The sequence below is a fragment of the Lampetra fluviatilis genome, unplaced genomic scaffold, assembly GCF_964198595.1.
Source record: "Lampetra fluviatilis unplaced genomic scaffold, kcLamFluv1.1 SCAFFOLD_956, whole genome shotgun sequence".
NCBI classification, from domain to species: Eukaryota; Metazoa; Chordata; class Hyperoartia; order Petromyzontiformes; family Petromyzontidae; genus Lampetra; species Lampetra fluviatilis.
The window spans coordinates 12603-36819 of NW_027620975.1; the positions used below are offsets into that span (position 1 = coordinate 12603).

A 24217-nucleotide genomic window follows, 5' to 3' on the forward strand; every position below is an offset into this window, starting at 1 on the left:
GCGAGTGACTGAGCGAGTGACTGAGCGAGTGACTGAGCGAGCGAGCAACTGACTGAGTGAGCTACTGACTGACTGAGTGAGTGACTGACTGAGTGAGCGAATGACTGACTGAGTGACTGAGTGAGCGACTGACTGAGTGAGCGACTGAGTGAGTGACTGAGTGAGCGAGTGACTGAGTGAGCGACTGAGTGAGTGACTGAGTGAGCGAGTGACTGAGTGACTGAGTGGCTGAGTGAGCGACTGAGTGAGTGACTGACTGAGCGAGTGACTGAGTGAGCGAGTGACTGACTGACTGAGTGAGCGACTGACTGAGTGAGCGACTGAGCGAGCGACTGAGCGAAGCGAGCGACTGACTGAGTGAGTGAGCGACTGAGTGAGCGACTGAGTGAGTGACTGACTGAGCGAGTGACTGAGTGACTGACTGAGTGACTGAGTGAGCGACTGACTGAGTGAGCGACTGAGTGAGTGACTGAGTGAGCGAGTGACTGAGTGGCTGAGTGAGCGACTGAGTGAGTGACTGACTGAGCGAGTGACTGAGTGAGCGAGTGACTGACTGACTGAGTGAGCGACTGAGCGAGCGACTGAGCGAGCGAGCGACTGACTGACTGAGTGAGCGACTGAGTGAGCGACTGAGTGAGTGACTGACTGAGCGAGTGACTGAGTGACTGACTGAGTGAGCGACTGAGTGAGTGACTGACTGAGCGAGTGACTGAGCGAATGAATGCGTGACTGAGCGAGTGACTGAGTGAGCGAGTGACTGACTGACCGAGTGAGCGAGTGACTGACTGAGCGACTGAGTGACTGACTGAGTGAGCGACTGACTGACCGAGTGAGCGAGTGACTGACTGACTGAGTGAGCGACTGACTGACTGAGTGAGCGACTGAGCGAGTGACTGACTGACTGAGCGAGCGACTAAACGAGCGACTCACGTGGAAAGACCCTCGATGTAGGGGCCCAGGGTGGGGTGCTCCCTGACCCGCAGCTGGCACAGAGAGAACATCACACAGCGGTGAGTGTGAGTGGTGAGTGAGTGGTGAGTGAGTGGTGAGTGAGTGGGTGAGTGGGTGAGTGAGTGGGTGAGTGGGTGAGTGGTGAGTAGCGAGTGAGTCACAGTGGTGAGTGGCGAGTAGCGAGTGAGTGGGTGGGTGAGTGGGTGAGTGGGTGAGTGGGTGAGTAGCGAGTGGGTGGGTGGGTGGGTGAGTGGGTGAGTGGGTGAGTGGGTGAGTAGCGAGTGAGTGGGTGGGTGGGTGGGTGAGTAGGTGGATGAGTGGGTGGGTGAGTGGGTGGGTGAGTGGGTGGGTGAGTGGGTGGGTGAGTGGGTGGGTGAGTAGGTGGGTTAGTGGGTGAGTAGGTGGGTGAGTAGGTGGGTGAGTGAGTGGGTGAGTGGGTGAGTGAGTGGGTGAGTAGCGAGTGAGTGGGTGGGTGGGTGGGCGGGTGAGTGGGTGAGTGGGTGGGTGAGTAGGTGGATGAGTGGGTGGGTGAGTGGGTGGGTGAGTGGGTGGGTGAGTAGGTGGGTGAGTAGGTGGGTTAGTGGGTGAGTAGGTGGGTGAGTAGGTGGGTGAGTAGGTGGGTGAGTGAGTGGGTGAGTGAGTGGGTGGGTGAGTGAGTGGGTGAGTAGGTGGGTGAGTGGTGAGTAGGTGGGTGGGTGAGTGGGTGAGTGAGTGGGTGGGTGGGTGAGTGAGTGGGTGAGTGGGTGAGTGAGTGGGTGGGTGAGTGGGTGGGTGAGTAGGTGGGTGAGTGGCTGAGTGAGTGACTGAGTGAGTGGCTGAGTGAGTGAGTGAGTGGCTGAGTGAGTGACTGAGTGAGTGAGTGGCTGAGTGAGTGAGTGACTGAGTGAGTGACTGAGTGAGTGGCTGAGTGAGTGGCTGAGTGAGTGAGCGAGTGGCTGAGTGACTGAGTGAGTGGCTGACTGAGTGAGTGACTGAGTGAGTGAGTGGCTGAGTGAGCACAGCCGTCACTACCCCCCCCACTCACTGCGGCTCGCCGCTGCCCGGCGCTGCACAGGAGGTCGTGGATCTTCTCGTTGTAGATCTCGTAGAAGCTCAACTCCACGTGGAACACGGCCTGGAACGTTCGGCAGAAGGGAACAAGGGAGACGGATCAGCCTGGGACACGGATCGGTGAGTGCGTGGGTGAGTGGGTGAGTGAGTGAGTGAGTGGGCGAGTGGGTGGGCGAGTGGGTGGGCGAGTGGGTGGGTGGGTGAGTGGGTGGGTGGGTGAGTGAGTGGGTGGGTGAGTGGGTGAGTGGGTGGGTGAGTGGGTGAGTGGGTGGGTGAGTGAGTGGGTGAGTGAGTGGGTGAGTGAGTGGGTGAGTGAGTGGGTGAGTGAGTGGGTGAGTGAGTGGGTGAGTGGGTGGGCGAGTGGGTGGGCGGGTGAGTGGGTGGGTGAGTGGGTGGGCGAGTGGGTGGGTGAGTGAGTGGGTGAGTGGGTGGGTGAGTGAGTGGGTGAGTGAGTGGGTGGGTGAGTGGGTGAGTGGGTGGGTGAGTGAGTGGGTGAGTGAGTGGGTGAGTGAGTGGGTGAGTGGGTGGGCGAGTGGGTGGGTGGGTGAGTGGGTGGGTAGGTGAGTGGGTGGGTGGGTGAGTCAAAAAAAGAATCGGTGAAAAAAATCAGTAAAGAAGAAGAATCAGTGAAAAAAGAATCCGTGAGAAAAAATAATCGGTAAAAAAAATAATCGGTGAAAAAAAATAATCGGTGAAAAAAAATTCAGTAAAAAAAAAAAGTCAGTGAAAAAAAAGAATCAGTAAAAAAAATTACCTGAGGGAAAAAAATAGTCCGTGAAAAAAAATCAGTGGAAAAAAATAATCGGTGAAAAAAAATTATCAGTAAAAAGAATCAGTAAAAAAAAGAATAAGTAAAATAAAAAAAATCGTTACAAAAAAATCAATAACAAAATCAATAAAAAAGTTAATAAATTATAAAAATTATCAGTGAAAAAATAATCAATGAAAAAATCAGTTAAAAAAATTATCAGTGAAAAAAATCGGCGAAATATAATAATCAGTGAAAAAAAAAGGTCAGTGAAATAAACAATCGGTGAAAATAATAATGGGTGAAAAAAAAAAAATCAGTGAAAAAATAATCAATAAAAAAATGAATCAATTATAAAAATGATCAGTGAAAACAATAATCAATGAAAAAATACAGTAACACAAATAATCAGTGAAAAAAATCGGCGAAATATAATAATCAGTGAAAAAAAATGATCAGTGAAAAAATAAATCGGTGAAAAAATAAATCGGTGAAAATAAAAAAAATCGGTGAAAAAAAAAAAATCAATAAAAAAATGAATCAATTATAAAAATTATCAGTGAAAACAATAATCAATGAAAAAAATACAGTAAAACAAATAATCAGTGAAAACAAAAAATCGGCGAAATATAATAATCGGCGAAGAAAATGATCAGTGAAAAAAATTAATCAGTGAAAAAATAAATCGGCGAAAAAAAAAAAATCAATAAAAAAAAATCAATAACAAAATTAACCAATTAAAAAAACCAATCATTGAAAAAAAACACAACAACGGCGAAGTGCGCCTAAAACAGGCGCCGAGACCTCGTCGGCCGGCGCGTCTTCGATGCGCCGGAAGAGGTCTTCGCAGAAGCGCGGGATGACGCCCGGAGCCTCGTCGGAGCCCATCATCCTGCGCGCGGCAACAACCCAAACAAGCAAACGGCGGCTTGCCCCAGCACTTGAGGCTGAGTCGACCTAGGGGAGGCCCAGGGCCCAGTGGAGACACACAAGACAAAGGAGACGACCCGAGCCGCGTAGCCTCTAGCAGGCTGTAGGGACAAGTGCTGTTAGTAGCAGCAGCAGCGTCTATGAAGGCTACCGGCACTGTGGCTACACACACAGAGGGGGTGGGTGGCCAGCACCACCACGCCCGGCCGCCTTTGTCTCCCCCAGTGTCACACACACACACAGACACACACACAGACACACACACACAGACACTCTCACACAGACACACACACTCCCACCTACTCACCCACTCACTCAGCCACTCACTCAGTCACTCACCTACTCACTCAGCCACTCGCTCACTCGCTCACCTACTCACTCACTCAGTCACTCACCTACTCAGTCACTCGCTCAGCTACACACTCGCTCACTCACTCACCTACTCAATCAGCCACTCACTCAGTCACTCATTCAGTCACTCACTCAGTCACTCACTCAGTCACTCAGCCACTCACCTACTCACTCAGTCACTCGCTCAGCTACTCACGCAGTCACTCACTCACTCGCTCAGCTACTCACTCAGTCAGTCACTCAGCCACTCACCTACTCACTCACTCGCTCAGCTACTCAGTCACTCACCTACTCACTCAGTCACTCGGTCAGCTACTCACTCGCTCACTCACTCACCTACTCACTCAGTCACTCACCTACTCACTCAGTCACTCGCTCAGCTACTCACTCAGTCACTCACTCACTCGCTCAGCTACTCACTCAGTCACTCACTCAGTCACTCAGCCACTCACCTACTCACTCACTCACTCGCTCAGCTACTCACTCAGTCACTCAGTCACTCACCTACTCACTCAGTCACTCGGTCAGCTACTCACTCGCTCACTCACTCAGTCACTCACCTACTCACTCAGTCACTCGCTCAGCTACTCACTCAGTCACTCACTCAGTCACTCAGCCACTCACCTACTCACTCAGTCACTCGCTCAGCTACTCACTCAGTCACTCACTCACTCGCTCAGCTACTCACTCAGTCACTCACTCAGTCACTCAGCCACTCACCTACTCACTCACTCACTCGCTCAGCTACTCACTCAGTCACTCACCTACTCACTCAGTCACTCGGTCAGCTACTCACTCGCTCACTCACTCAGTCACTCACCTACTCACTCAGTCACTCGCTCAGCTACTCACTCAGTCACTCAGCCACTCGCTCAGATACTCACTCACCTACTCACCCATTCACTCACTTAGTCACTGGCTCACTCACTCCCCCATGCACAAAGACAAAGATCCCCCGTGTAGCCTCTAACAGACTGTAGGGGCAAGTGCTGTTAGCAAGTAGCAGCAGCAGCAGCGTCTATGAAGGCTATCGGCACTGTGGCTACACACACAGAGGGGGTGGGTGGCCAGCACCACCACGCCCGGCCGCCTTTGTCTCCCCAGTGCTAGCCATGTTCACTACACCACCACCACCGCCACACCAGGTACTCATTTGAGGCTGAGTCGACCTAGGGGAGGCCCAGGAGTGGTTCAGATAATCGCTGTCACTGTGGTGGGAATCGAACTCGGGTCGCCGGGTTTGTAGCGCAGCGTAGCGCCAACCACGACTACACTACTGCTACACACACACACACGCACACACACACACAGACACGCACACACACACAGACACACACACAGACACGCACACACACACAGACACGCACACACACACAGACACGCACACACACACAGACACGCACAGACACACACGCACACACACAGACACGCACACACACACAGACACGCACACACACACAGACACGCACACACACACGCACACACACACAGACACGCACACACACACAGACACGCACACACACACAGACACGCACACACACACAGACACGCACACACACACGCACACACACACAGACACGCACACACACACAGACACGCACACACACACAGACACGCACACACACACAGACACGCACACACACACAGACACGCACACACACAGACACGCACAGACACACACGCACACACACACAGACACGCACACACACACAGACACGCACACACACACACACACGCACACACACACAGACACGCACACACACAGACACGCACAGACACACACGCACACACACACAGACACGCACAGACACACACGCACAGACACGCACACACAGACACTCTCACACAGACACACACACTCCCACCTACTCACCCACTCACTCAGCCACTCACTCAGTCACTCACCTACTCACTCAGCCACTCGCTCACTCGCTCACCTACTCACTCACTCAGTCACTCACCTACTCAGTCACTCGCTCAGCTACACACTCGCTCACTCACTCACCTACTCAATCAGCCACTCACTCAGTCACTCATTCAGTCACTCACTCAGTCACTCACTCAGTCACTCAGCCACTCACCTACTCACTCAGTCACTCGCTCAGCTACTCACGCAGTCACTCACTCACTCGCTCAGCTACTCACTCAGTCAGTCACTCAGCCACTCACCTACTCACTCACTCGCTCAGCTACTCAGTCACTCACCTACTCACTCAGTCACTCGGTCAGCTACTCACTCGCTCACTCACTCACCTACTCACTCAGTCACTCACCTACTCACTCAGTCACTCGCTCAGCTACTCACTCAGTCACTCACTCACTCGCTCAGCTACTCACTCAGTCACTCACTCAGTCACTCAGCCACTCACCTACTCACTCACTCACTCGCTCAGCTACTCACTCAGTCACTCAGTCACTCACCTACTCACTCAGTCACTCGGTCAGCTACTCACTCGCTCACTCACTCAGTCACTCACCTACTCACTCAGTCACTCGCTCAGCTACTCACTCAGTCACTCACTCAGTCACTCAGCCACTCACCTACTCACTCAGTCACTCGCTCAGCTACTCACTCAGTCACTCACTCACTCGCTCAGCTACTCACTCAGTCACTCACTCAGTCACTCAGCCACTCACCTACTCACTCACTCACTCGCTCAGCTACTCACTCAGTCACTCACCTACTCACTCAGTCACTCGGTCAGCTACTCACTCGCTCACTCACTCAGTCACTCACCTACTCACTCAGTCACTCGCTCAGCTACTCACTCAGTCACTCAGCCACTCGCTCAGATACTCACTCACCTACTCACCCATTCACTCACTTAGTCACTGGCTCACTCACTCCCCCATGCACAAAGACAAAGATCCCCCGTGTAGCCTCTAACAGACTGTAGGGGCAAGTGCTGTTAGCAAGTAGCAGCAGCAGCAGCGTCTATGAAGGCTATCGGCACTGTGGCTACACACACAGAGGGGGTGGGTGGCCAGCACCACCACGCCCGGCCGCCTTTGTCTCCCCAGTGCTAGCCATGTTCACTACACCACCACCACCGCCACACCAGGTACTCATTTGAGGCTGAGTCGACCTAGGGGAGGCCCAGGAGTGGTTCAGATAATCGCTGTCACTGTGGTGGGAATCGAACTCGGGTCGCCGGGTTTGTAGCGCAGCGTAGCGCCAACCACGACTACACTACTGCTACACACACACACACGCACACACACACACAGACACGCACACACACACAGACACACACACAGACACGCACACACACACAGACACGCACACACACACAGACACGCACACACACACAGACACGCACAGACACACACGCACACACACAGACACGCACACACACACAGACACGCACACACACACAGACACGCACACACACACGCACACACACACAGACACGCACACACACACAGACACGCACACACACACAGACACGCACACACACACAGACACGCACACACACACAGACACGCACACACACACGCACACACACACGCACACACACACAGACACGCACACACACACAGACACGCACACACACACAGACACGCACACACACACAGACACGCACACACACACAGACACGCACACACACAGACACGCACAGACACACACGCACACACACACAGACACGCACACACACACAGACACGCACACACACACGCACACACACACGCACACACACACAGACACGCACACACACAGACACGCACAGACACACACGCACACACACACAGACACGCACAGACACACACGCACAGACACGCACACACACACAGACACGCACACACACACAGACACGCACACGCACACAGACACGCACACAGACACGCACACGCACACACACACGCGCACACACACACACACGCGCACACACACACAGACACGCACACACACACACACAGACACGCACACAGACACGCACACACACACAGACACGCACACACACACAGACACGCACACACACACAGACACGCACACACACGCACACGCAGACACGCACACACAGACACAACAATCGCCACTAAGTGGCGGTGACGTCACCACGACGCTTGTGCCAGGCCATGTGCACCTTGAGGCCACAGACACGCACACAGACACGCAGACGCGCACGCAGACGAACACACAAGACACACACACAGACACGCACACAAACGCAGACACGCACACAAACGCAGACACACACAGACACACACACAGACATGCACACAGACACACCACACACCCAGGCGAGGTGCACGCACGCACACACAGACACACACACACACACAGTCACACACAGACACCACACACCCAGGCGAGGTGCACGCACACACACACATACAGACGCACAGACACACAGACACACACAGTCACCACACAACCAGGCGAGGTGCACGCACGCACACACACACACAGACACATAGACACACACACAGTCACCACACAACCGGGCGAGGTGCACGCACGCACACACAGACACACACGACACACACATACACACACAGACAGACACACACACACAGTCACACACTCACAGACACACAGTCACACACACAGACACACGCACACACATAGACACACACACACACAGACACACACAGACACCACACACCCAGGCGAGGTGCACGCACGCACACAGACACTCACAGACACGCACAGACACACACACACACACAGAATCACACACACACACACCACACACACACAGTCACACAAACACAGTCACACAAACACAGTCACACACACAGTCACCACACACCCAGGCGAGGTGCACGCACGTGTAGGATTTGCCCGCCCCGGTCTGCCCGTATGCGAAGAGGCAGGCGTTGTAGCCCTGCAGGGCGCAGATCAGCAGCGGCAGCCCCACCGCCACGTACACCTCCTGCTGCTGCTGCTGATGATGCTGCTGCTGATGATGATTCTGCTGCTGCTGCCGCTCCGAACAGCCAACGCAGCCACCGCCACCAACACCACCACCGCAGCCACCACCACCATCACCACCACCGCCACTGCCGCCACCACCGCAGCCACCGCCACCACCACCACCACCGCCGCCACCACCGCAGCCACCGCCACCACCACCACCGCCGCCACCACCACAGTCACCACCGCAACCACCACCACCACCGCCACCACCGCCGTCACCACCACCACCACCACAGTCACCACCACCACCACTGCCACCGCCACCACTCTCTGGCCCGAAGACCATGTCAAAAGTAAATCGGTGTTCGAGCGAAGACGTCGTCTGCTGCTGCCGCTGCTGATGCTGCTGCAGCTGCTGCTGCTGCTGCTGCTGATGCTGCAGCTGATGCTGCTGCTGATGCTGCTGCTGATGCTGCTGCTGATGATGCTGCTGCTGCTGCTGCGCCGGCGGTCTGAGGGTGACGGTGCGCCTGGTCGTGAGCACGGCGGAGGTTTGTCCCTCCGCCAGTTCCCTGCGGACGCCACACAGAGACCCATAGTGGCTGAGTGAGTGGCTGAGTGAGTGGCTGAGTGAGTGGCTGAGTGAGTGGCTGAGTGAGTGGCTGAGTGAGTGGCTGAGTGAGTGGCTGAGTGAGTGGCTGAGTGAGTGGCTGAGTGAGTGGCTGAGTGAGTGGCTGAGTGAGTGGCTGAGTGAGTGGCTGAGTGGCTGAGTGAGTGGCTGAGTGAGTGGCTGAGTGAGTGGCTGAGTGAGTGGCTGAGTGAGTGGCTGAGTGAGTGGCTGAGTGAGTGGCTGAGTGAGTGGCTGAGTGAGTGAGTGGCTGAGTGAGTGGCTGAGTGAGTGGCTGAGTGAGTGGCTGACTGAGTGAACTGACCTTTGGCTCAAGGGTCGAACTCTGACAGCGACACGGACACTCGACTCCTGGTTCTCCGGCTCTCCGGACGGACGCACTCTGCCTGCTCCACAAAGACAAAGGGTCCCCCCCCACCAGGTAGCCTCAAAACCGGGCTGTCGGGGCAAGTGCAGTGAGCAGCGGTGCCTAAGAAGGTAACACATACAGGGACCTGTAGGAACGTGAAGAACCAGTGGCATCTACATCTACAGAACGTGAAGAACCAGTGGCATCTTCATCTGCAGAACGTGAAGAACCAGTGGCATCTACATCTACAGAACGTGAAGAACCAGTGGCATCTACATCTACAGAACGTGAAGAACCAGTGGCATCTACATCTGCAGAACGTGTAGAACCAGTGGCATCTTCATCTACAGAACGTGAAGAACCAGTGGCATCTACACCTGCAGAACGTGAAGAACCAGTGGCATCTACATCTACAGAACGTGTAGAACCAGTGGCATCTACATCTGCAGAACGTGAAGAACCAGTGGCATCTACATCTACAGAGCGTGAAGAACCAGTGGCATCTACACCTGCAAAACGTGAAGAACCAGTGGCATCTTCATCTACAGAACGTGAAGAACCAGTGGCATCTACACCTGCAGAACGTGAAGAACCAGTGGCATCTACATCTACAGAACGTGAAGAACCAGTGGCATCTACACCTGCAGAACGTGAAGAACCAGTGGCATCTACATCTACAGAACGTGAAGAACCAGTGGCATCTACATCTACAGAACGTGAAGAACCAGTGGCATCTACATCTGCAGAACGTGAAGAACCAGTGGCATCTACACCTGCAGAACGTGAAGAACCAGTGGCATCTACATCTGCAGAATGTAAAGAACCAGTGGCATCTACATCTACAGAACGTGAAGAACCAGTGGGATCTACACCTGCAGAACGTGAAGAACCAGTGGCATCTACATCTATAGAACGTGAAGAACCAGTGGCATCTACATCTGCAGAATGTAAAGAACCAGTGGCATCTACATCTATAGAACGTGAAGAACCAGTGGCATCTACATCTGCAGAATGTAAAGAACCAGTGGCATCTACATCTATAGAACGTGAAGAACCAGTGGCATCTACATCTATAGAACGTGAAGAACCAGTGGCATCTACATCTGTAGAACGTGAAGAACCAGTGGCATCTACATCTGCAGAATGTAAAGAACCAGTGGCATCTACATCTACAGAACGTGAAGAACCAGTGGCATCTACATCTACAGAACGTGAATAACCAGTGGCATCTACATCTGTAGAACGTGAAGAACCAGTGGCATTTACAGAACGTGAAGAACCAGTGGCATCTACATCTACAGAACGTGAAGAACCAGTGGCATCTACATCTGTAGAATGTAAAGAATCAGTGGCATCTACATCTGTGTAACATGAAGAACCAGTGGCATCTACATCTGTAGAACGTGAAGAACCAGTGGCATCTACATCTGTAGAACGTGAAGAACCAGTGGCATCTACATCTGTAGAACGTGAAGAACCAGTGGCATCTACATCTGCAGAACGTGAAGAACCAGTGGCATCTACAGAACGTGAAGAACCAGTGGCATCTACATCTGTAGAATGTAAAGAATCAGTGGCATCTACATCTGTAGAACGTGAAGAACCAGTGGCATCTACATCTACAGAACGTGAAGAACCAGTGGCATCTACATCTGCAGAACGTGAAGAACCAGTGGCATCTACATCTGCAGAACGTGAAGAACCAGTGGCATCTACAGAACGTGAAGAACCAGTGGCATCTACATCTGTAGAATGTAAAGAATCAGTGGCATCTACATCTGTAGAACGTGAAGAACCAGTGGCATCTACATCTACAGAACGTGAAGAACCAGTGGCATCTACATCTGCAGAACGTGAAGAACCAGTGGCATCTACATCTGTAGAACGTGAATAACCAGTGGCATCTACATCTGTAGAACGTGAAGAACCAGTGGCATCTACATCTGTAGAACGTGAAGAACCAGTGGCATCTACATCTGCAGAACGTGAAGAACCAGTGGCATCTACATCTGTAGAACTTGAATAACCAGTGGCATCTACATCTGTAGAACGTGAAGAACCAGTGGCATCTACATCTGTAGAACGTGAATAACCAGTGGCATCTACATCTGTAGAACGTGAATAACCAGTGGCATCTACATCTGTAGAACGTGAATAACCAGTGGCATCTACATCTGTAGAACGTGAATAACCAGTGGCATCTACATCTGCAGAACGTGAAGAACCAGTGGCATCTTCATCTGCAGAACGTGAAGAACCAGTGGCATCTTCATCTACAGAACGTGAAGAACCAGTGGCATCTACATCTACAGAACGTGAAGAACCAGTGGCATCTTCATCTGCAGAACATGAAGAACCAGTGGCATCTACATCTACAGAACGTGACGAACCAGTGGCATCTACAGAACATGAAGAACCAGTGGCATCTACATCTACAGAACGTGAAGAACCAGTGGCATCTACAGAACGTGAAGAACCAGTGGCATCTACAGAACGTGAAGAACCAGTGGCATCTACAGAACATGAAGAACCAGTGGCATCTACATCTACAGAACGTGAAGAACCAGTGGCATCTACATCTCCAGAACGTGAAGAACCAGTGGCATCTACATCTGCAGAACGTGAAGAACCAGTGGCATCTACATCTGCAGAACGTGAAGAACCAGTGGCAGCTACATCTGCAGAACGTGAAGAACCAGTGGCATCTACATCTACAGAACGTGAAGAACCAGTGGCATCTACATCTACAGAACGTGAAGAACCACCACCACCGCCCCCACCACCACCACCGCCCCCACCACCACCACCGCCCCCACCACCACCACCGCCCCCACCACCACCACCGCCCCCCCCCCACCACCACCGCCCCCACCACCACCACCGCCCCCACCACCACCACCGCCCCCACCACCACCACCCTCCACCACCTCCACCACCCCCTCTACTGCCACCATCACCCCCACCACCCCCACCACCTTCTCACCGGACACGGGCGTCGTCCCCCCCTTCACCGGCACCTCCATCTGCACTTCGGCAAAGCATTTGGGAGTCCCTCCCTCCGTCGTCACCGCCGCCGCCACCACCTCGCCCCGTCCTCTCCCGCATGGGCCCGGTAGTTCCCACTTTGGCGTAGAGGGCCGCGCGGCGGGGCCTTTGCCGGCCGACGCCGGCCTCCTTCCCGACCAGGCCGTGCCGGGAGCTCCAACGAACTTCCCGGAGCCTGTGGTACCACCGGCCGATCTGTCCGCGCCCGTCGCTTCCGGAGTCTTCCATAATCCCGCGGCGTTGACCGGAGCGTTTGTCCAACTCCTTCCGGGAGTACCGCTGGGAGTACCGCTGGAAACGCCGAAATTGCCCGGCCCTCCTCCCGATTGGTCGTCGTGGCTCCCCCCACCACCCCCCGCTCCGATCATTCCGCGTCCGACCTCGGCAAAATTCCGGCGAGCCTGGCACAGCTTCGCTTTCTTTGCCGCCACCGCCACCGTGGCCGGGGACCCCTCCCGCACCGCCCGGCGGCTGAGGCAGTCGTCCCGGCCGTCGTCCCCGGTCAACGCCGCGACGGTGGAGGAGGAAAAGGACGACACCGATGACGACGTCGGGGGGGGAAGTCGTCGCCTCAGGGTCAGCCGCTCCTGGGGAAGGCCTCCGGCCGAACCGGCGCCGGGCGGAGCGGCCGGGGGGCCGGGGGCGGCGTGGTGGCGGTTCGGTGTCGTCGCTCTCAAGACGCCGGTGATCTCGTCGCGCCGATCGCCATCCGTTGGCGGACGTGGGGAGGGGGGCGGTGAGGAGTTGGGTTGGAGGCACCGGCGGTGACCACCGGCCTGAATGAGTGAGAGGGTGGGTGGGTGAGTGGGTGGGTGAGTGGGTGGGTGGGTGAGTGGGTGGGTGAGTGGGTGAGTGGGTGGGTGAGTGGGTGGGTGAGTGGGTGGGTGGGTGAGTGGGTGAGTGAGTGGGTGAGTGAATGAGAGGGTGAGTGAATGAGTGAATGAGTGAGTGGGTGAGTGAATGAGTGGGTGAGTGGGCGAGTCAGTGAATGTGAGTGAATGAGTGGGTGAGTGGGTGGGTGAGTGAGTGAGTGTGTGGTGGTGAGTCTATGTGTCTCTGTGTGGTGATGAGTCTATGGGTCTGTGTGGTGGTGAGTCTGTGGGTCTCTGTGTGGTGGTGAGTCTGTGGGTCTCTGTGTGGTGAGTCTATGGGTCTCTGTGTGGTGGTGAGTCTATGGGTCTCTGTGTGGTGGTGAGTCTATGGGTCTCTGTGTGGTGGTGAGTCTGTGGGTCTCTGTGTGGTGGTGAGTCTGTGGGTCTCTGTGTGTTGATGAGTCTATGGGTCTCTGTGTGGTGGTGAGTCTATGAGTCTCTGTGTGGTGGTGAGTCTATGGGTCTCTGTGTGTTGATGAGTCTATGGGTCTCTATGTGATGATGAGTCTATGGGTCTCTGTGTGGTGGTGAGTCTGTGGGTCTGTGTGGTGGTGAGTCTATGGGTCTCTGTGTGGTGGTGAGTCTGTGGGTTTCTGTGTAGTGGTGAGTCTGTGGGTCTCTGTGTGGTGGTGAGTCTATGGGTCTCTGTGTGGTGGTGAGTCTATGGGTCTCTGTGTGGTGGTGAGTCTATGGGTCTCTGTGTGGTGGTGAGTCTATAGGTCTCTGTGTGGTGGTGAGTCTGTGGGTTTCTGTGTGGTGGTGAGTCTATGGGTCTCTGTGTGGTGGTGAGTCTATGGGTCTCTGTGTGGTGGTGAGTCTATGGGTCTCTGTGTGGTGGTGAGTCTATGGGTCTCTGTGTGGTGATGAGTCTATGGGTCTCTGTGTGGTGGTGAGTCTATGGGTCTCTGTGTGGTGGTGAGTCTGTGGGTTTCTGTGTGGTGGTGAGTCTATGGGTCTCTGTGTGGTGGTGAGTCTGTGGGTCTCTGTGTGGTGGTGAGTCTATGGGTCTCTGTGTGGTGATGAGTCTATGGGTCTCTGTGTGGTGGTGAGTCTATGGGTCTCTGTGTGGTGGTGAGTCTATGGGTCTCTGTGTGGTGATGAGTCTATGGGTCTCTGTGTGGTGGTGAGTCTATGGGTCTCTGTGTGGTGGTGAGTCTATGGGTCTCTGTGTGGTGGTGAGTCTATGGGTCTCTGTGTGGTGGTGAGTCTATGGGTCTCTGTGTGGTGATGAGTCTATGGGTCACTGTGTGGTGGTGAGTCTATGGGTCTCTGTGTGGTGATGAGTCTATGGGTCTCTGTGTGGTGGTGAGTCTGTGGGTCTCTGTGTGGTGGTGAGTCTATGGGTCTCTGTGTGGTGGTGAGTCTATGGGTCTCTGTGTGGTGGTGAGTCTATGGGTCTCTGTGTGGTGGTGAGTCTATGGGTCTCTGTGTGGTGGTGAGTCTGTGTGGTGATGAGTCTATGGGTCTCTGTGTGTTGATGAGTCTATGGGTCTCTGTGTGGTGGTGAGTCTGTGTTTTTGTGTAACAACCCACGTTTTACAACATTCCTGAGGTAAATGTGACGGTTGCAAATGCAATAATTCGGAGATATAACGCGCGCGTTAATTTGACCTATGACGGGGTAGGTTTTTTTTTCTCTATATATATCTACGTTACACCGGCTTTAATAAAGTTAACTATAATTTTTATTATTATTAATATTATATTCAACGATTTTTTTTTTATTAGAGATACGATTTATCGCGAGCCTGGCGATATAAATATATCGTGGGCCCGGCGATATAACGGGGGGGAGGGTACGTAACGGAAGGGGGGGGAGTTCCTATCCAATCAGAAGCCAGCATTGTACTTCCCCCCCCACCCCTTCTCTGTCGACCAATCAGAAGCCGGCGTTAGCTCATTTTAATTTATAATTACCCCGCGATATGGAAGGGCGGGGCATCTTAACCAATCAGAAGCCAGCTTTGTACTTTCTCCGCCCCACCCCATCTCTCTCTTGACCAATCAGAAGCCGGCGTTAGCTCATTTGAATGTCTAATTTCCCGCGTTTTTTAACGGACGTGGGTCTTATTATGGTCGCTTTAAACCTTGACAGCGAACATCGCACAGAGCGATCAAACGTTCAACTTTAGACGCACAATTTACACTCCCCCAGTTACTTTACATAAAAAAAAATTAATATAATTTTTTAAGCCGTTTAAAAAAAATCAACCGCGTTGAAGTGTAAGGGGAGGTTGCAATCTGAACGTGTAAATTGCACAACACTTACCCGAGTTTCATACAAACTTTGCTAACTCGTAGAGGAACCCAAAGTTTACCTCAAATACGCACTCGGAAGTAAAACTTTTGCACTTTAATAACGACAACTTTTAAATGAATGTAGATGCGAGTCGGGGTGCAGTCTGAACGTGTAAAACGCACAACAAAACTCACCCGAATCTACAAAAAAAACCTTGCGAACTCGTAGAGGCACCCCAAGTTTACCTCAAATACGCACTCATAAATAAACCTTTACACTTTAATAACGACAACTTTGAATTTACATCATTTACGTTTTAACGTTCATCTCAATGGTTACCGGCTCCCTCACCTTATATAGGTGGTGGGGTGAGGCCAACTTCGAAGTTGGCTCCCGATTCGTTCACGTCGAGGCTGCTGATTCGCCGGTAGGGGGCGAGGGGGCGGGGCTAATTGAACGGAAAGGGGTGGGGCTTAAAGCCGGGTCGGATTGAAGGGAGGGGCTAGGGGGGCTTGAGGGGGAGGGGCTAGGAGGGAGTTAGGGGGAGGGGCTAGAGGGGGAGGGGCTAGGGGAGTTGAGGGGGAGGGGCTAGGAGCGAGTTAGGGGGAGGGGCTAGAGGGGGTTGAGGGGGAGGGGCTAGGGGGGTTGAGGGGGAGGGGCTAGGGGGGTTGAGGGGGAGGGGCTAGGGGGGGTTGAGGGGGAGGGGCTAGGGGGGGTTGAGGGGGAGAAGCTAGGGGGGGTTGAGGGGGAGGGGCGAGGGGGGATTGAGGGGGAGGGGCTAGGGGGGGTTGAGGGGAGGGGCGAGGGGGGGGGGGGTTGAGGGGGAGGGGCGAGGGGGGATTGAAGGGAGGGGCTAGGGGGGGTTGAGGGGAGGGGCTAGGGGGGGTTGAGGGGGAGGGGCTAGGGGGGGTTGAGGGGGAGGGGCTAGGGGGGATTGAGGGGGAGGGGCTAGGGGGGTTGAGGGGGAGGGGCTGGGGGGTTGAGGGGGAGGGGCTAGAGGGGGGTTCAGGGGGAGGGGCTAGGGGGGGTTGAGGGGAGGGGCTAGGGGGGGGGGGGTTGAGGGGCGGGGCTAGGGGGGTTGAGGGGCGGGGCTAGGGGGGTTGAGGGGGCGGGGCTAGTGGATTGTTTGGCAACCCCCCCGACTCTCAAAGCAGGAAGTTTTTGAGTCGAGAAAGCGGAGACTGCGAGAGAGAGGGAGGTGAGAGAGGTGTGAGAGACACAGAGAGAGACAGAGAGGGGGGGGAGGTGGGGTGGGGGGAGTAACAGAGAGAGAGAGGGTGACAGAGAGAGACAGAGAGAGGTGGGAGAGACACAGAGAGACAGAGAGAGAGACAGAGAGAGGGGGGGAGGGGTGGGGGAGGTGTGAGAGGTGTGAGAGACACAGAGAGACACAGAGAGAGACAGAGAGACACAGAGAGAGGGGGGTGGGGGAGGTGTGAGAGGTGTGAGAGACACAGAGAGACACAGAGACACAGAGAGAGGGGGGGAGGGGGTGTGTGAGGGTGACAGAGACAGAGAGAGAGAGAGAGGGGGGTGGGAGAGGTGTGAGAGGTTTGAGGGTGACAGACACAGAGAGAGGGGGGTGGGGGAGGTGTGAGAGGTGTGAGAGACACAGAGACACAGAGAGAGACAGAGAGGGGGGGGAGGGAGAGGTGTGAGGGGTGAGGGTAAGAGAGGGGGGGGAGAGTTTAAGAGAGAGAGAGGGGGGTGGTAGTAGGGTGTCTTGTCCTCACATTCTCGTCGGGGTTAGAGTCCAGTGGTCAATACAAAGACAAAGCTCCCCCGGCAAAGCCGTGACACACTTGTTGGGGCAAGTGCTCTGTACCAGCAACATCATCATCATCAGCAACATCAACAACATCATCATCAGCAACATCAGCATCAACATCAGCAACATCAGCATCATCAGCTGATGTCCGATGGATTATATGAACAGCTGACGAAGGTGAGTGGATGGAATTAATGTTGATGGTGAGTCTATGGGTCTCTGTGTGGTGGTGAGTCTATGGGTCTCTGTGTGGTGGTGAGTCTGTGCGTCTCTCCGCTGAGCAAGTGAGTGGGTGAGTGGCTGGGTGAGTGGCTGGGTGAGTGGCTGGGTGAGTGAGTGGGTGAGTGAGTGGGTGAGTGGCTGGGTGAGTGGCTGGGTGAGTGGCTGGGTGAGCGAGTGGCTGAGTGAGTGAGTGGGTCAGTGGGTGAGTGGCTGAGTGAGTGAGTGGGTCAGTGGGTGAGTGGCTGGGTGAGTGAGTGGGTGAGTGGCTGAGTGAGTGGCTGAGTGAGTGAGTGGGTCAGTGGGTGAGTGGCTGGGTGAGTGGCTGGGTGAGTGGCTGGGTGAGTGAGTGGGTGAGTGAGTGGGTGAGTGGCTGGGTGAGTGAGTGGCTGGGTGAGTGGCTGGGTGAGTGGCTGGGTGAGTGGCTGGGTGAGCGAGTGGCTGAGTGAGTGAGTGAGTGGCTGGGTGAGTGAGTGGGTGAGTGGCTGGGTGAGTGGCTGGGTGAGTGGTTGGGCGAGTGAGTGGCTGGGTGAGTGGGTGCTTGGGTGAGTGGGTGCTTGGGTGAGTGGCTTGGTGAGTGAGTGGGTGAGTGGCAGGGTGAGTGGCTGGTTGAGTGGGTGGGTGAGTGGCTGGGTGGGTGGGTGGGTGAGTGGCTGGGTGAGTGGCTGTGTGAGTGGGTGCCTGGATGAGTGGCTGGGTGAGTGGGTGAGTGGGTGGGTGAGTGGCTGGGTGAGTGGGTGGGTGAGTGGCTGGGTGAGTGGCTGTGTGAGTGGATGACTGGGTGAGTGGCTGGGTGAGTGGGTGACTGGGTGAGTGGCTGGGTGAGTGGCTGGGTGAGTGGCTGGGTGAGTGAGTGGGTGAGTGGGTGAGTGGCTGGGTGAGTGGGTGGGTGAGTGGCTGGGTGAGTGGGTGGGTGAGTGGCTGGGTGAGTAGGTGAGTGGGTGGGTGAGTGGCTGGGTGAGTGGCTGGGTGAGTGGCTGGGTGAGTGGCTGGGTGAGTGGCTGGGTGATTGGCTGGGTGAGTGGCTGGGTGAGTGGCTGGGTGAGTGGCTGTGTGAGTGGGTGAGTGAGTTTGAAACTCCCCTGTCGAGGTCCGGAAGCAGTGTTCCTCTGTCTCCACCACCAAATAAAAAGCTCCCCGTGTAGCCTCTAGCAGACTGTAGGGGCAAGTGCTGTTAGTAGCGAGTAGCAGCAGCAGCAGCAGCGTCTATGAAGGCTACCGGCACTGTGGCTACACACACAGAGGGGGTGGGTGGCCAGCACCACCACGCCCGGCCACCTTTGTCTCCCCCCCAGTGTCACACAAACACACTCCCACCTACTCACTCACTCACTCAGCCACTCACTCGCCTACTCACTCAGTCACTCACCTACTCACTCAGCCACTCACTCAGCCACTCACTCAGCCACTCACCCACTCACTCACCCACTCACTCACTCATCCAGCCATTCACTCACCCACTCACCTACCCACTCATCCACTCAGCCACCCACTGACCCACTCACTCACCCACCCACCCTCCCACTCACTCACGCACTCACCCAGCCACTCACTCACCCACCCACGCATTCATCCACTCACCCACTCACCCACTCACCCATCCACTCACCCACCCATCCAGCCATTCACTCACCCACTCACGCACTCACTCAGCCACTCACTCACCCGCTCACTCACTCACCCACCGACTCACCCACTCACTCACTCACCCACTCACTCACTCACCCAGCCACTCACTCACCTGCTCACTCACTCACTCACCCACCGACTCACCCACTCACTCACTCACCCAGCCACTCACTCACCCACTCACCTAGCCACTCACTCACCCACCCATCCACTCACCCACCCAGCCACTCACTCACTCACCCACCCACCCACCCACTCACTCACCCACCCACCCACTCACCCACCCAGCCACTCACTCACCCACCCACCCAGCCACTCACTCACCCACTCACCCACTCACTCACTCACTCACCCACCCACCCACTCACCCACTCACCCACCCACTCACCCACCCACCCACCCACTCACCCACCCACTCACCCACTCACTCACTCACTCACCCACCCACCCACCCACCCACCTACCCACCCACTCACTCACTCACTCACCCACTCACCCACTCACTCACTCACCCACCCACTCACTCACCCACTCACCCACTCACCCACTCACCCACCCACTCACTCACCCACTCACCAACACATTCACTCACCCGCAGACTCGCCCACTAGTGGGTGAGTGGTTGAGTGGGTGAGTGAGTGAGTGGGGGGTGGGTGGGTGGGTGAGTGAGGGGGTGAGTGAATGGGTGGGTGAACAATTGAATGGGGGAGTGAGTGGGTGAGTGAGTGGGTGAGTGAGTGAGTAATTGTATGCGGGAGTGAATGAGTGGGTGAGTGGGTGGGTGGGTGGGTGAGTGGGTGAGTGAGTGAGTGGGTGAGTGAGTGAGTGGGTGAGTGAGTGAGTGAGGTGAGTGAGTGAGTGGGTGAGTGAGTAGGTGGGTGAGTGGGTGGGTGAGTGGGTGGGTGAGTGAGGTGAGTGGGTTAGTGAGTTGGTGAGTGAGTGGGTGGGTGAGTGAGTGAGTGAGTGGGTGAGTGAGTAGGTGAGTGAGTAGGTGAGTGAGTGAGTGGGGGGTGGGTGGATGAGTGAGGGGGTGAGTGAATGGGTGGGTGAACAATTGAATGGGGGAGTGAGTGAGTTGGTGAGTGAGTGAGTGAGTAGGTGAGTGAGCGAGTGGGTGGGCGAGTGAGTGAATAGGTGAGTGAGTAGATTAGTGAGTGGGTGAATGAGTGAGTGGGTGAACAATTGAATGGGGGAGTGAGTGAGTGGGTGGGTGAGTGAGTGAATAGGTGAGTGAGTAGATTAGTGAGTGGGTGAATGAGTGAGTGGGTGGGTGAGTGGGTGAGTGAGTAAGTGGGTAAGTGAGTGAGTGAGCGAGCGAGCCGGTGAGTGAGTGAGTTGGTGAGTGAGTGAGTAGATTAGTGAGCGAGCGAGCGAGCGAGTGGGCGAGTGGGCGAGCGAGCGAGCGAGTCAACGGGTGACCCCAACAACACAACTCAACCCCCCCCTCCCCTCCGCCCCTCACCAGGTGAGCGGGTCGTGAGCATTGACCAGGTGGACGGGGCCAGGATGTCAGCCTCCAGTCGTGATTGGCCGTTGCCCATGCGGTCAGTCGGAGCGCAATGTATTCTCACGATGCCGGGCGGGGTGACACACTCCGGCTACCTGCACAAGAAGGGGGGGACACAGGTGTCCTTCCTCGCCTGTGAGTCGCTCAGCCACTCACCCGCTCGCTCGCCTGCTCACTCACTCATCCATTAATTCACTCACTCACCCACTCACTCACTCACTCACTCCCCCATACAATTACTCACTCACTCACCCACTCACTCATCCATTCATTCACTCACTCACCCACTCACCCACCCACTCACCCACCCACCCACCCACTCACCCACCCACCCATCCACTCACCCACCCACTCACCCACCCACCCACTCACCCACCCACCCACACACCCACCCACCCACTCACTCACTCACCCACTCACCCACTCACTCACCCACTCGCAGGCTACCTGCACAAGAAGGGGGGGACACAGGTGTCCTTCCTCGCCTGTGAGTCGCTCAGCCACTCACCCGCTCGCTCGCCTGCTCACTCACTCATCCATCCATTCACTCACTCACCCACCCACCCACCCACTCACCCACCCACCCACTCACCCACCCACCCATCCACTCACCCACTCACCCACCCACCCACTCACCCACCCACCCACACACCCACCCACCCACTCACTCACTCACTCACCCACTCACCCACTCACTCACCCACTCGCAGGCTACCTGCACAAGAAGGGGGGGACACAGGTGTCCTTCCTCGCCTGTGAGTCGCTCAGCCACTCACCCGCTCGCTCGCCTGCTCACTCACTCATCCATCCATTCACTCACTCACCCACCCACTCACCCACTCACCCACTCGCAGGCTACCTGCACAAGAAGGGGGGGACACAGGTGTCCTTCCTCGCCTGTGAGTCGCTCAGCCACTCACCCACTCGCTCGCCTGCTCACTCACTCATCCATTCATTCACTCACTCACCCACCCACCCACTCACCCACCCACCCACCCACTCACTCACCCACCCACCCATCCACTCACCCACTCACCCACCCACCCACCCACTCACCCACCCACCCACCCACCCACCCACTCACCCACCCACCCACTCACCCACCCACCCACACACCCACCCACCCACCCACTCACCCACGCACTCACTCATCCATTTACTCACTCACTCACTCACCCACTCACTCGCCTACTCACTCGCCTACTCACTCACCCACTCACCCACTCACTAACCCACTCACCCACTCACCCGCCCACTCACCCACTCACCCACTCACTTACTCACTCACGCACTCACCCACTCACTCACTCACTCACTCACCCACTCACTCACTCACCCACTCACTCACTCACTCACCCACTCACTCACTCACCCACCCACTCACTCACTCACCCACTCACTCACCCACTCACTCACTCACCCACCCACTCACTCACTCACTCACCCACTCACTCACCCACTCACTTACCTACTCACCCACTCACTCACCCACTCACTCACCCACTCACTTACCTACTCACCCACTCACTCACTCACTCACCCACTCACTCACTCACTCACCCACTCACCCACTCACTCACCCACTCGCAGGCTACCTGCACAAGAAGGGGGGAACCCAGGTCTCCTTCCTCGCCTGTGAGTCGCTCAGCCACTCACCTGCTCGCTCACTCACTCACTCTGCCACTCAGCCACTCACTCACTCATCCATTCATTCACTCACTCACCCACTCACTCACTCACTCGCCTACTCACTCACCCGCCCACTCAATCACTCACTCACTCACTCACCCACTCACTCGCCTACTCACTCACTCATCAATTCATTCACTCACTCACTCACTCGCCAACTAACCCACCCACCCACCCACTCACTCACCCACTCACCCACTCACCCACTCACTCACCCACTCACTCACCCACTAACTCAGCCATCCACTCACTCACCCACCCACCCACTCACTCACCCACTCACCCACTCACCCACCCACCCACCCACTCACCCACTCACTCACCCACCCACCCACTCACCCACTCACCCACCCACCCACTCACTCACCCACTCACCCACTCACCCACTCACCCACCCACCCACTCACTCACCCACTAACTCAGCCATCCACTCACTCACCCACCCACCCACCCACTCACCCACCCACCCACTGTGTGTATGTGTGTGTGTGTGCAGGGCCTCTGCGCTACGTGGTGCTACACGCGGGCTGCATTTACTACTACAAGAGCAGCACCTCCACCATACCACGTGGTTCCTTCTCACTGCGGGGATACAATAGGTGAGTGGGTGAGTAGGTGGGTGAGTGGGTGGGTGAGTGGGTGGGTGGGGTGAGTGGGTGGGTGGGTGAGTGGGTGAGTAGGTGGGTGAGTGGGTGGGTGGGTGAGTGGGTGGGTGGGTGGGTGGGTGAGTGGGTGAGTGGGTGGGTGGGTGGGTGAGTGGGTGGGTGGGTGGGTGAGTGGGTGAGTGGGTGGGTGGGTGGGTGAGTGGGTGGGTGGGTGGGTGAGTGGGTGGGTGGGTGGGTGAGTGGGTGGGTGGGTGAGTGAGTGAGTGGGTGGGTGAGTGGGTGGGTGGGTGAGTGAGTGGGTGGGTGAGTGGGTGGGTGGGTGAGTGGGTGGGTGGGTGAGTGAGTGGGTGGGTGAGTGGGTGGGTGGGTGAGTGGGTGGGTGGGTGGGTGAGTGGGTGGGTGGGTGGGTGAGTGAGTGGGTGAGTGGGTGGGTGGGTGGGTGGATGGGTGAGTGAGTGAGTGAGTGAGTGGGTGGGTGAGTGGGTGGGTGGGTGGCTAAGTGGGTGGATGAGTGAGTAGGTGGGTGGGTGGGTGAGTGGGTGGATGGGTGGGTGGGTGGGTGAGTGAGTGAGTGAGTGGGTGGGTGGGTGGGTGAGTGGGTGGGTGGGTGGGTGGGTGAGTGAGTGAGTGAGTGAGTGGGTGAGTGGGTGGGTGAGTGGGTGGGTGGATGGGTGAGTGGGTGGGTGAGTGGGTGGGTGGGTGGCTAAGTGGGTGGATGAGTGAGTAGGTGGGTGGGTGGGTGAGTGGGTGGGTGAGTGGGTGGGTGGGTGAGTGGG

At 55.8% G+C, this 24217-nt stretch overlaps 1 protein-coding gene and 1 long non-coding RNA gene across 2 annotated transcripts; one reads left to right on the plus strand and one right to left on the minus strand.

Annotated features, from left to right (window-relative positions):
• Nucleotides 1-3636: 3636 nt before the first annotated feature.
• On the minus strand, nt 3637-15887 carry LOC144954607 (uncharacterized). Its single transcript, XM_078885059.1, has 6 exons — nt 15873-15887; nt 12852-13602; nt 9824-9905; nt 9235-9463; nt 8778-8859; nt 3637-3641 (listed from the first exon to the last, which is right to left on the minus strand). Exons 1-6 carry the CDS (start codon nt 15885-15887, stop codon nt 3637-3639), a joined length of 1164 nt encoding a protein of 387 aa, XP_078741185.1.
• A 1846-nt stretch (nt 15888-17733) lies between these two features.
• LOC144954606 (uncharacterized) lies at nt 17734-23430 on the plus strand. The gene is made up of 3 exons (XR_013641287.1): nt 17734-17969; nt 21106-21282; nt 23333-23430. It is a non-coding gene; the product is annotated as an uncharacterized LOC144954606 (long non-coding RNA).
• The last annotated feature ends 787 nt before the right edge of the window (nt 23431-24217 follow it).